Consider the following 14,525-nt stretch of genomic DNA (forward strand, 5'->3'; position numbering starts at 1 on the left):
TAAAAGGAGACACTTGAGTTGGAAGGCTTAAGTGATAGTTAAATTGGAAGTTGTTGGCTAGTTCTGTATTTACTAACGCTAGACCTTCCCAAGGGAGATGACTAGGATTTGCGAATAAGAGCTAGCTCAATCACTTGACTTTCCTTTATTTAGTAAGGGTTAACTAAGTGAAAACAACAACCTGTTTGATACTACACTTAAGAGATCCCAACAAGGATAGAACTTCCGATTAATCATTCCTCAGTCAAGGCTTTTTATCTAGAATATTAATAATCATTCTTAGTTTTTTATTGCTTTAATTTACAATTACTTAATTTCTCATTATTCAACTCTCAAACTCTCTTGGAAACTCCTGATTAATAAATTAGCACCCTTTCTAGCAACTCGTTGGGAGACGACCTGGGACTCATACTCCTAGTATTTTTATTCTAAACTTTTTGTGACAACCTTTCTAAATTGATGAGGCGAATTTTTTCTGGTTAAGAGCTATACTCGCAACGCTGTTCTATTATATTATAATCTCTTAATTGGCCTGACTTCCGTCCCTCGTCAGGGTGTAAGAAAGCTGCTCTTCCGGTTAAATACCTGGGGATCCCTTTAGGTGCAAATTCGAGGTTGGTGAAGACTTGGAAGCCAATAATTGACAAAGTGGAGGAGAAGCTAAGCTTATGGAAATCCAAGATCCTTAATAAAGCGGAAAAGTTGGTTCTTATCAAAGCTGCCTTAAATAGCTTACCGGTATATTATTTAAGCTTGTACAAGATGCCGAAAGCAGTTGCGGAGAAACTTATTTCATTACAGAGAAGGTTCTTGTGGGGGAGGAGGATGGGAGGTATGACATGGCTTTGGTTAGATGGGAAGTGGTCCAAGCTCCAAAAAGGTTAGGTGGACTAGGAGTTGGCCATGCGATGCTCTGCAACACAGCTCTGTTATTTAAGTGGTGGTGGAGATTCTCTAAGGAGGAGTGTTTATTGTGGAAGAAAGTGGTCTGCTTCTGTAATAATCTCTCCCCAAACCAGCTTTTATCCAGCCAAGATTTACCTTCTAGAGGGGGCCTTGGAAGGATATTTGCCAGCTACAGATAATGAGCAACCTGTAAGAGACAAGATGATAGCTGGCTTGTCAATGGAGATTGGTGACGGAAGGAGAACTCACTTTTGGGAAGATGTCTGGTTAAGTTGTGGTTCCCTGAAGGATAGATTTCCAAGGCTATTCTCAGTTTCAACCCAAAAAGGCTTTGTCATAGGGGTTTGTGGGTTTTGGGATGGGATTGAGTGGATTTGGAACTTCCAATGGAGGCGCGAGCTATTCCAATGGAAGTTGGAACTTGTGAATCAACTACATGAAACCTTGAGACCGGTAAAACTAGCTTCTAACAGAGATGATAGAGTTGTATGGAAGTTTGACAGACAAGGTGTGTTTTCTACTAACTCCTTTGTGCAGGTACTACAGGCGGAGACGCTTCCGAAGGAAGTAACAAGCTATAGCTTCACCAAGACTATCTGGAAAGGTTTAGTCCCTCCAAGGGTTGAGCTATTTATATAGTTTGCTTTTAATAGGCAGAGTGAGTACTAAAGAAAGACTGTGTCGATTTGGAATTGTTAACCAGGGTGATACTGTATGTGTTCTATGTAATAAGGATGTTGAAAATGTCTGCCACTTGTTTCTTGGTTGTGAATTTACATGGCAGGTGTGGTGCGCTTGGTTATCTGATTTTGGCATAAAATGGACAAATTCGGGTACTTTAAAGGAACACTTTGAAAGATGGACAGGTATCACAACTAGGAAGGAGGAAAGTAAGACGTGGTTCATAAGTCTCTTTGCGGTTATTTGGAACGTCTGGTTGGAAAGGAATCGGAGATTGTTTCAGATTGAAAAAGTGCTGGCGACGTTATCAACATGACTATGCATCATTACAAGAAGTGGAGGTGCGAGGATCCCTTTTGTTGTTGATGGCAATGCCGGAGATGACAAAGGGATGCGTATTTGTTGAGCGATCTAGGTGGTAACAATAGGTGTATTTTATTGTTGTCTATTGTTAGGTTTTTGTTTGTTTATGTTTCAAATGCTCCACGCTCGTGTTGAGCTCTTCTGGTTTCAAAAAAAAAAAAAGTTTTCTTTCTTTTTCAAATTTTCTTTCTTAATTCACAAGTCACAACCATAATTACAAGCAACTGCTGTAATGAAACATTATTCTTTACATCTGTACTGTACCATAGAGTTAGAACATTCTTAGTAATTTTGCATAATCATGTGTCCTACTCTCTAGGTGTATATATACAATCCAAACAAGTCATATGCCGGTACTAAGATTAATTTGAAAATTCCATACTAGGCTCATTTGGTTCAACAGAATTGACTTGACGAAGTAGAAGCTCTATCCCATCAACCCATTTCTGCTTTTGGATTTCACTTTTGCACTTAAACTCCATAAGACCTTCTCCAGTTTTCAGGCCAAAATAGTAGTTTTCATCTGATTCTTCCCTTTCTTTTCTATATGGCCATGCACCATCTTTATCACATACTCCATAAACAACACCTATACAATATAAACCACGCAAGAATTTGAATTGGTTTCTAATTTTAATTGCTATGCACAAAAGAGTTTTGCAAGGCTCTTTAATCAAATGCATGCAAATAGAGTTGATAAGATGGGATCATGATTGTTAAGAAGGCTTACATTTATTCTTTTTGGAGAATGCTCCTCCAACATGCTTGCTTTTGATCTTAATCTTGACCTGAAAAAAAAAAAAAAAAGATGAACATTCTTGTTACTTATATCTATGAAATAATCCACTTCCTCATGAGTAATTGTTTGACCCAGATTAATGTGCACCTGGCATTTCTTGTTGATGTAGATAGATACATGTTTCCATCGTAATACACCTGAAATAAAAACACAACCACCTTAGAAGAATTTACCTGATAAGCAGATCCAATGATGTGAATTTTTCATCAATGGAAGAAAAACAAGCAAATGCAATCAAACAGCAGCAATTACCTTTTTCTGTGAGTTGCATTAAATCTCCCTCACATGGAGAATGATTTTCCCAAAGCTTACCCTCTAAACAGAATTCTGCTGTTCCCTTATCACAGGGACTTATTGATGCATTCCTCTTAGTTTCCTTTGGCAATCTTTCTCTCAGAGCTGCTTCTCCTCGCAAAGCTGAAACATACAAAGAAACTATCCACGGTGAGTAACCAAATACTCAATAGCACCAAATTAAATCACCTCAACAAGGAAAATGATTTGCACAAATTAATATATGTTTCTCAAATCTATAGTCAAATTTCATGTAGAGAAAATTGAGCAAGTACCTGTTGCAGCTGCAGCAGTAAGAGTGATTAGATCACCTGGGGTTTGAATATCAACTGCAGACCTTACAGTTGAAGCGACACGGTCATGATCAGCTCCAGCTAACTCAGCCATTTCAATGCAATAAGAAGCTAAGAGTTGTGTGGCTGAAGCCATAGCAAGGTCCAATTTGGAACAAGAGCTGCCACCTGGGTCCTGCGCTGCGGCCACAGCAGCCAAGGCAGATGCTAGCCCAGCAATGGAAAGAGCAGAATGCACGCGTGCATTCTCAATACGTGCCTGATCTTTCTTTTTCATACTGGTATTAGTATTTCCATTCTGCTTCTGATGCAACCATTTCCCAATAGTACTACTCATTCTTCTACAATGACCAGAATGTGTGATCTTACCTGTCTGCAAAAGAGTATCACAAACACCTCAAAACAAATTACAATACATATCAAAATCGCCATCAATCACGCTACGTGTACATAAAAAATCAGCCACCAAATGGAAATTTTTTCATTGTACTACTATAATCAAGTTTAATTATTCTACTAGTGCTGATTTGGTTATTCTACTATGGCATGTTGATAATTATGGTGGTTGATTATTTAGTTGGGAAAATGTGTGAATCAGTATGTATGGTGGCTGATTTTTTTGTGTACACATAGCATTTTTTAATCGCCATTATCATATAGGTTCACATGAATTATTGCTGATACTAATCCATCATTAATTGAAGCTAAGTTGCATCTGATATAACATTCACTGAATTCAATGTATGAGAGAAAATTGACAGTAGTGACTTACTACTAATTGAGGTGCAGAAATTGGTTCAGGCAGTGTGTCTGGACTACTCTTGTGATCAAGAAGAGGTTGGTTTTGGTTTTGCTTCTCCGAAAGAGCCTTTGAAATCTCAGAAGTAGAGAGACTCCATGACCTGGATAAGAACTCCATAGGCTCATGTGGTGTTGGTGGCTCAGGTATTGCTGGCAAGGATGACACTAAAAACAGTTCTTCATTCTCCTCTAAATCTAGCTCGTGCCATGGTCCATCTTTCCAATGTGGAAACAAACCACCTTCCATTTTTCGTCTTTTTGTTTTTGCCACTTCTTTCAATCTTCTGAATGTTCCAACCACTACAATCACAATCTACTGATATAGGTAAGTAACATGGGACATAAGAAACAGAAAAAAAGGGGGCCAAGATTTTCTGATAGACAGAAGCAATAGTGAAGTCAAGAGTTTGGTGTGATAATTTGAAGTTGATTATGGTCTTAGAATACTATTTATATAGAGCAGCATGCATCTGCAGACAAGACAAGTAGTGCTTCAAAAATATCCTCAACAAACCGTACCTAAGATTTCCGAGATCTCCTCTGAAATAATCATTAAAAAAGAAGATAAAAGAAAGGAACCCAATTAATTAAGACATCATCGGCAAAATCAAATCTATTAACAAACATTAGAGACAGAATGACATATTATTTAACCAATTTCTCATCCAAAGTTCACTTAATTAATAGACCCAATTAAGGCCACAACAAACTTCAAAAGCAGATTCCAAAGCTGAGAATAATAAAATAAGATAGAAATAAAGAAACCTGCTTTAGTGAAGTTGTAACCTCGATGAAGAGAGGGGTATGTATGACCAAGTCACCCTGTTATGCGACCAACTCTGCCGCATCAGAAGATTTTATATTATATTATATTACATAAAAGAGACAGAGTTTGGATTTGAAAGGCAGTGATGAGTGATGCAGAGAAAACAAACACTGATCGGAGTCTTGTGCTTTGGAGCAACACCAATTCAGATACACGATATTAATTGAATCAAGATTATAAAAAACCAAATATTACTGTGAGTTTAGGAAAACATAATCCTAGATAAGTGGGCATGATGAAGAGCGGTGAAGGCTGTTGTGGATGACAGCAACATTCTTTCTTTTTTTTTTTTTCTTTTTCTACAATCTACTATCTATCAATAGTAATTTTAATATAACTATAGAGACAGATAGATTCAGAAGAAATGGTAGGATATAGAATATTATTGAGAAATATGATTAAGATAGTATGAGATATGATATGATATGAGACATGCGATGATGGCATTATTATGGAAGGTGTTATTAAGCACGCCGCGTAGTGCGTACGTAGGAGGAGTACTTTGTTTTACTTTGTATGGGGGTTGTTGGGAATTGGAGTGAAAAAGTCACACAGTGTGTGTGTGTTTTTGCGCGGTGCAGATCTGCAGGTCTCAATGCTATGGACGGTGAGGGGGCCGGTTTTCTATTGTTCCCTTACAATTTACAAATGACCAATGCTTCAATCTTCATTCTTAATTACTATCTCGTTACTCTCTATCTTGCTGCATTTCACGAGAAAATTACACTGCAAAGTTCCTTCCCTTTGGCCATTCAATTTTATGTATAAACTTTGAAATCTCCAAGGCTACTTTATGTAAAAAGATTTTTATTCTGAACTTATAATTTTTCTTGCTATATTTATACACTAAAAATCAATTATTTATTTGTATATAATATATGTTAGATATACAAAATACACATTAAGAATATGTAAAATACACATTAGCAATTTTAAATATTTTTTGTTATTATTTAACCAGTATAAACACTAATTATCATTAATAGTTAAATTTTATTAATTTATGTGTATAAATTCGGAAAAAATATGGGTACAAAGTGCAAACGGTATTGATTCATGTGTGCAAAATTTTGATAAATATATGTCTAAACTATATACTTTTTGTATGCAAAACCTCCGTAAATATAGATGCAAATTATTATTGGCCAAGTGGTGGGCAAAAATGATAATATTTTCTGGTTATGTAATATTGCTCTATGTAAAATAAGATATATTTATAAACAAATATATAAATAATATAATAACTAATTTGGTTGGTATAGCGATTGAATCACTAGTCCGTAAAAGTAAGCGTAAAAGATTTGAATTCTGTCTTGTATATGCAATAACTCATTCACCAGTAGTAAACTTTTAAATGAAATTTTGATCCGTGACGAATTATTCATTGATCTATCGGATTAGAAAATACCATAAAAAATTAAACAAAAATTAAATAAACAAATATATGTAATGATATTTTTTGTATAATGATATATATATATATATATATATATTTAAAAACTTTAGTAATGTGAGATTGGTAAGGAACTAAAGATAATAAGTTATTTAGTTTCTTAACTAATAGTTTTTATTAGAGTTTTGAGGGAAAAAATTTTTTGTTTAGAAGACCTATTTTCTTTTATAAAAACTTCAAATAAAGTTGAATTAGAATAGTCGAATATCTACTAATAATATCCTAGATGATTAAGACAAAACTTTAGTACCTTAATTGAAAAATCTAATAACCAAAGAGAAAGTCTAAGAGCCCGTATTTTTTACTAAAATTTGGCCAGTATTTAACTAACAAAAAAAAATAATTTTATATCATTAAAAATATTTATGATGATTAATTAATTATTATAAATCATAAAATTTGTTATTCCCTAACACTCCTTATAACAAAAAAATAGAGAGTATTTTTTAGGTTTTACCATCCACCTGACGAGTAGAGACACAACATGACTTGTTTACAGTATCTGCTTTGACCGAATGGATCTGTTTTTTTTTTCTTTTATTTTCTATTGTTAACGAATATTATGTTAATTTAGTGTTGTTAACGGTGTGAAATTAAATTTTATAATGTGAGATTATTCACTCTTTTTTATGATTAAATATTGGCTAAATTTTAATAAAAATACTGGTCCCTAAACTTTCTCAAAATATAATTTGATATGATATGATTTAGTAAAATATATCAAAATAAATCTTAACTTTTACGATTTTATCCTTTTTTTTCCTCTTTCAAATGTATGATTCCAGCTTTCCTAATTTTAGGAGAAGCCATAACAATCAAGTCATCAAATATTATCCCATACCTCTAAATAAAATCAGCTGTGTAAATCAAATGACATTCAAATGTTTCATTCTATATATATATATATAATCTGTACAATAAACAAGTTAGACGAGTGGTATTATTAAAAAAATTGGATTGAGAAGTCATGGGACACCTTCTGCAATGTACACAAAAAGAAGATAGGTACCCATCACCAGAAGCACCATCCATCTTATAATAGAGACCGTGACATGTGGGAAATTATGGACGAGTGCGGCATCCTAAAGAAGCAATGAACTGGTCCAGTTATTAAACATCTCATATTTTATAGGAATGTGGCCAAAAAATAAAATAAAATTACGAGTGCTTGCTAACAGCTTATCAAATGTTTGTCAATTATTAAGTGCAGTGGGTCACTCATAAATGTTTTAGGATATTCAATTCCTAGGTGTAAATAAGTAAATTAGATATTTGACTTTATTTGAAAATATAATCATAAAAGTTAAAATATTTTTTTTTCTCGCGAAAATAATGAAAAAGATAAACAGAACCAAAAACCACTGTTTCAGACATGAAATTCACTTCTACTGTGATTGATAAGTCTCATAAGTCATAATCAAATTAGTATTTGGAATTGAGTTGACTTCGATAAATTTTAAATGCAGATCCAATAAATCTACTGGTTATAATGAAAATTGGAATTTGGTTTAGTGTATTAATTTTAAGAATAATATTTGGGAGATATAATTTGAGAGTCATTGGTAGAAAAAAAATAAACTAAGTTTAGTCAAGCTTTTGTTTTAATGAGTCTAATCTATATTATAAATAGATGGTCAAAGAATAAGTCTATTATCTTTTATTCTTTTTTTTAGATTTGAGCCTAATCTATTTAAAAATCCGACAAACCCACCACGCAGGGACGGACTTAGAGGGGGCGAGTAGTGGTCTCGGCCCCCCAAAATTTTTAGAAACTATATTTATATATGAGATATGTATTTAAAAATATAAAAAATATTATATAATTTAGTATTTTTATATGTATTATTTTTTATTATGTGATAGATTTATGTTTTAATTATTTAATTCACTAATATTTTTAATTTTAACTAATTTAATATCATATCTTCAAGTCTTTGTAACTTTTAAATTAGTTTTTATATAATAATCTCTATATTATTTAAAAAAATCATTTGTTTATTTTATATTAACATATTTAAAATTTATATTATTATATTAATAATAACTTACGTAGTTATATTTTGGTAATCATATTAAGTACTTTAGATATTCTTTTCTTATAAAAAATACTTATTTTTCTTCTAAATTTACGTTGTTGAAAGAAAAACTTTTATAAAAATATCTTATATCTTGTATTCTATAAAGGTATTGTGTCTTTCAAATAATTAATAATTTATCATTTATTTTCAAATTTTTTAAATTTTTTGAAAGAATTAATTTTAATTAATAAGATATGTGATCATTTTTAACTAAACATGCTATAAATTATTGGTACTTTATAATTTTATAATGTACTATTAATATTGTTATATTTTTTTTATGTAACTATCATATTAAAAATAAAATTGTGAAAAAATTTATAATTATATATATATATATATATATATATATATATATATATATTTGATAAATTTTTTAAAAAACTAACTCTAATATCTATATGTTAATTATTTTTATGAAATGAAAAAAAATTATCTAAAATTTGGCCCCTCCATACTAAACTTTCTGGATTCGTCCCTGCCCGGCCCATGAGTCTATTTAAAAAATCGTAAATTATAAATCAAAATAATAAACTTAAAAAATTTAAATTGACATTAAATACATTTTAAAATTTATAATTCATAATTTTTAAAGCATAATTTATTAATCATATATCATAATCATACTTACAATGTATAAACATAATTTTTTTTAAACAAAAAAAGTTACAATCTTAACTAGTCTTGGCTATTTTTTATTTATTTATTTTATGTTTAAAATAAGTGAATAGTTAAAAATTTAAATTAAGAATAATTTGTCTTTATAAAAAAAATATTTTGACTAGCCGATCTGGTGAATTTTATAGGATTTTTAAAGCTTATAGTTGACCTTTTTAACTAATTGGCTTTATAAAAAGCACACGCCTAGTCTGTTTAATAAAACGAGTTGAATCTAACCAAATTTAAAACGAGCTGAGCCACGAACCTTCTATCTTATAGTTCGGCCGACTTTCACCTCTAGTCATAGGAAGTCCTCATTTGTATTTTTTTAATGTATTTATTTTTTATTTTATATTCTTTAATTTTTGGTGAAATAAGTGAAAAATTTTAGATATAATAAATATATAATATATAAAATTATAAATATTAAATTAAATAAGGTAATTTTGTGTTATTATCTCTCTGGTATTATTTAATTTTTATATTGAGAATATTTTTTATTATGTATATTTATTAAAAAAATATTTTACTATCATTTATTAAAACTTGAACTTAAGTTTTTTAGTTAAAATATAAAATATTTTTTTATCTTAACTTATATCATATTCATTAATATTTTACATATTTAATAGTAAAATAGTGAATTGATTATGTTAGTATATCTAACAATAGAGTAAAAATGACAAGTTTATGCCTAGAAAAAGATTATTTTTTATTGGTTAAATCAGTCTTTATCATTTTATTAAATTTATAATTAAATTTTTATAGTTTAAAAATGTTTAATTGGATCAAAATATAATTTTAAATTGTGTAATTAGATTCTTTTTATACAAAAAATAAAAATTAATGAAATATTTCTGCTCCAAATTAAAGATATTCATACTTAAAAGTTATATTTTTAAATTTGAACGTCTTCTCATTTTTAGAATTATCAATTAGCTCTACTATTTTTTACTTGGTACACTACAAGAAAAACGTTGAATACCGTCGTAACTACCGTTGAAAAAACGAATAAAATTTGACGGTATAAACCTCGTCGGTAATTAGTTATTGTCGAATTTTTTTGTTCGACGGTAATTATCGTCGAATTCTGCGACGGATTATCTACCCGAAAAATCATTTAGTTACCGGCAAATTTTTTCGACAGTAACGTTGACACCACAATATCCAGTTTTCTGCACTATTACCGTTATATTATGCTCACGGTAAATCTGACGGCAATGTCATTTTTTAAAAAAAATATTGTGACGCAATTTTTTTAATTTTTTTTAATTTTAGTTTTTTATTTAAATTTATTTTTCACACAATTCGTGGTCAAATTATAAATAATAGAAAAAAAATATGTAATATTAAATATCAAATGTTCAAATAAATTAAAAGTCAAATAAATCAAATATAATGAAACAGCAAAACAAAGCCTTAATCACTAAAGATCCTAGTAATCGTCATCGTCGTCATTCCTGTGGTCCTGCTGAGGCGGCAGAGAAGGCAGTGATATCTGTGTCCCACCAGCAGCGCCGCTGCCACCGGCGCGCATCTGAGCTTGGTACACCGTCATCTGCTGCTTCATTTGTTGAAGTCGCTCCAGCTGCTCCCTCCACTCCAGCCTGAGGTCATCCGTGTCCGTCACGCGTGTGAGGATCTCCTTATACCTCTCTCCAGTCTCGATCAGCTCCTAAGCCTATTCGTGAAGGTCGTACATCCTCCAACATCTGTTGCAGCCGCCTACCCATTTGAAGGTCGTATATCTTCCTGATGAAGGCATTATGTTCCTTGTCCCATATAAAAGTTTAGATGCACAAAGAAACTTTAAAATTTGTTAATCAAAATATATCATATTAAACAAAATAGAAGATATAAACTAACAGGTTTGACTATATTAAATTTTTACCACCCACTTATGAAACTTTCGCTCTCTGGTCTCAGAGGGGATCTTCTTGTAACTTGGCCATAGATGGTCGTACATCAGCTTGATGACGTTGGTCATCTCTTGAGTATATGCGTTGTTATTTAGCGCAAACCTATCAACAATTCACAAACAAACCAATATGACAATATAAATTAAAACTTCAGAAACAAATAACCATAATATACAGAGATTTTTTAAAAATTTCGATAGAGTTTCATCTATAAATAGAATGTGCCACAAACTCTATCTATCAACAATTAACTTAAACAACACCAATTGTCAACAATCAATGAACAACAGTCAATAATCAAGAAGCAACATCCATAAATTCACTAAACTAAAATCAATAATCAATAATTAATAATCAGGATATATCAAACACTTTCAACAGTTCAAACCTATCACCCTAAATCCACTAAAACTAGAATCAATAATCAAGAATCAATAATCAAGATATATTAAACACTTTTAGCATATAAAAGACTCAAAGTAGTACTTACGTTATTCCGCCATCAGGACAAATTGTTAACCATACGATGGGAGGTGGTGGAGGGGCATCAGCTGGTTGGCTTCCGTGAGAGGATTCTGGCGCCACGCGGTGTCCATCACAGTCGCCGAGACAGTGGGCTGCTGAGTAGATGGAAGCGATATCGTCGCCGTAGACACAGGGACGTAGTTGGGTTCGACACCATGATGAATGGCTATTCCGATGCACCCGCAACCTGTGACGTCACCGGGGTAGTCGGATTAGAGGGAGAGGATCCAGAATTTCCAGCGGTACCGGAAGAAATCCTCCCTCTGCGACAACCACGACCACTAGACTGATCCGTAACACCTCTACCTGTCGTCATGTCTGCAAAGAGTATACCAATTAAAAATGTGCTAAACATAATCGCAATATTATTCAAAATGCTTAATCAAAATAAACTATGTTAAACTTAGTTAAATAAATACATTATCCGTTGAAATCAAATAAAATAAAAGAGGTAAGTACACATTCTATCTTCATAAATATTTAGCAATATATATTATTATGTGCTCGTATGCAATTAAGAAGTCATCCATAAATCATTTAAAATGATTTCATATTTGATTTTTTTTAAGTTATTGTCATTTTCACTCTTAAAACATATCGAAAATTAGTGTGACTTATTGCCGGAGTCTTTAATCAACTTGTTGACTATTGACTCATGCAAATAATAATAATACATTAACACAATAAAATATAATATACACTATAACGAATAATATAATATAATTAATTGCATTTACTATACATAAAATAAAGAATTACTAAAATGATAGAGAATTAATTATTTAATTACATAGATAAAATTAGTTTAACAAAAAATTAACCTGTATAAAAGGAAAATTAACCAATTTTACAAATATTTAGCAATATGCCTATCTGAACTAAATAACTTAAATTATGTGAAGTATATGCATTTAAGCTTGAGCATCACTAATTTATTAAATTCAATTCCAATTCAAAACCAAGAGCACAACAACAACAATATCACACCATTATAGCATTAGAACTCACAAAAGTCTAATAACTTAATTTAATGCTATTTTAACCACGTAAATTCACTAAACAGAAAAATTATTTCTAATTAAATCATTATATTATTTAACAACTAAAACCTAAATTAATCCTAAATTTTCCTCCAATTATTACCGACGAATTTACCATCGGAAATGTAAATCTGCTGGTAATAATTTAACATGACGAATTCGACGCTTTTTTCACTGGTTAATCCATCGTTACTCTACGACACTAAATTTGAAGATAAATCTGACGATACTCAGCGTTTTTCTCGTATTGATAAAGATCTAATTTCAAAATTCAAAACGATATAGAAACCCAATTAAAAACTTTTAAACTATAAAAATTTAATTATAAATTTAATAAAATTATAAAAATTGATAAAATAATTTAATCTTATTTTTTATACCTATGGGAGTTTTGAATGTGTACTTTTTAGGTGTGGAGTTTTTAGTGTTTAACAGATCAAATGATCATAACATTCCACAAAATATACCTAACCGCAAAATATTTTGTGATAAAGATTGGTCCATCAAATAAAATTTTCTTTGTTGATAATTATGATTATGATTTAGACATAAATTTAAGAATAATCCCTTAATAGGTAAAGTTTAAAGTACCTAAATGCTACCTTTTCTTTCATTTTCCTTTTCATAAAGCAAAATTATGTAAAAGTCTCACTAAATGAGTTGTTCTCGTGACAACAACATCCAATAAGGTTTGAAATGAGTCATCCAACAATTGTTCCTGTTAGAACCCTGTTGAGCCATATTTAAAACAATAATGTGTCAATGTTAGGAACTATATCATACAAGTTAGGCGCATAATTCACGTGACAATGTCATTTTATTAACAACAACAATTTGAGCTATAAAATATAAAATATATCTGAACCTAAATAACTGAAAAATACTTCTTACCTACCATCTATTTCCATTTATCAAGAAATTTGAAAATCACAATTGTCTTCTATTCCTGCTAGAATGAAAACTGCTTTAAGTGATCCCAAATTTTTTATGACATGACTATGATGTGTTCCATCGCGATGAACAAAATAGCCACACACAGTTTCAGTATATTTCTTATTCTTTTTTTTTTTGGATATTTTCTATTGGGTCCGGAGTATTTAATTTCTTTTTTTTTTATTGTTAAAAACTGTATACAAGGATTTCGACTTCATAGAAGGAGGAGAGAAAACAAGAAGTTTCAGAAGTTATAAAAAATTAAAAACTAAAAGCTTCAGCTTATCTCCTCCAAATTACTTCAATATTATACTAACTACAAGAATCAATCTAATACAAAACAGCACTAACGAGGTACTCAAAGACTCTTTTAACAATGTCATTAGGATTAATGAGACATGGAAAATTTATTTCACCAGTTAATAATAAAAAAAAAACTCGGGAGTTATTTTTAATTAGATTTAGTAAGTTTATTATTAGTAAAAAATTTTAAATATTTTTATTTAATAAATATAAAATAAATATATTAAAATTTTAAATATTTTATATTTATAATAAAAAAATTTTAATTTTATAATATTTAACATGTGGCTTTAAGATAGATAAACTATTTTTAATTTACCCATGGAATCCTCTATTTTACTTGCTCATTGGTAATTTTTTTTCATTTTTAAGAATAGAATAAGAACAAGATAAGACACTAAGAACAAGATATAAAAGATAGAGATAGAGAACTTAATGTTGTTATATTCTGTTTGGTAATAAAATAGAACAAATGATAAAAATTTAATTTATTTTTATTTTTTTTCATTCAAAAAATTTGAGAAAAAAAATATAATAATAAAAAAATAACAAGAATAATAAAAGAAAAAATGAAAAATAAGTTGTGCCCTTTAATTTGTTAATGTCTTTGTGTCTTTTCTGTTAGAATGGACACAAAATACACTAATTCAG

General features: G+C 30.5%; 1 protein-coding gene across 5 annotated transcripts; it reads right to left on the reverse strand.

Annotated features, from left to right (window-relative positions):
• Positions 1-2,161: 2,161 nt before the first annotated feature.
• On the reverse strand, positions 2,162-5,609 carry LOC107643053 (VAN3-binding protein). 5 transcript variants are annotated; one of them, XM_016346591.3, is made up of 8 exons: positions 4,903-5,442; positions 4,657-4,677; positions 4,109-4,450; positions 3,319-3,709; positions 3,002-3,166; positions 2,837-2,886; positions 2,681-2,738; positions 2,162-2,539 (listed from the first exon to the last, which is right to left on the reverse strand). In XM_016346591.3, exons 3-8 carry the CDS (start codon positions 4,382-4,384, stop codon positions 2,313-2,315), a joined length of 1,167 nt encoding a protein of 388 aa, XP_016202077.1. In that variant the 5' UTR covers positions 4,385-4,450; positions 4,657-4,677; positions 4,903-5,442; the 3' UTR covers positions 2,162-2,312. The 5 variants fall into 5 exon arrangements, with proteins under 5 accessions (XP_016202077.1, XP_016202079.1, XP_016202078.1 ...); XM_016346593.2 differs by having other exon boundaries at positions 4,109-4,437; positions 4,903-5,041; XM_016346592.2 differs by lacking the exon at positions 4,657-4,677 and having other exon boundaries at positions 4,903-5,609.
• Positions 5,610-14,525: the final 8,916 nt, after the last annotated feature.

Source organism: Arachis ipaensis, chromosome B5 (assembly GCF_059453495.1).
Source record: "Arachis ipaensis isolate K30076 ecotype BB chromosome B5, ASM5945349v1, whole genome shotgun sequence".
Lineage (NCBI taxonomy): Eukaryota > Viridiplantae > Streptophyta > Magnoliopsida > Fabales > Fabaceae > Arachis > Arachis ipaensis.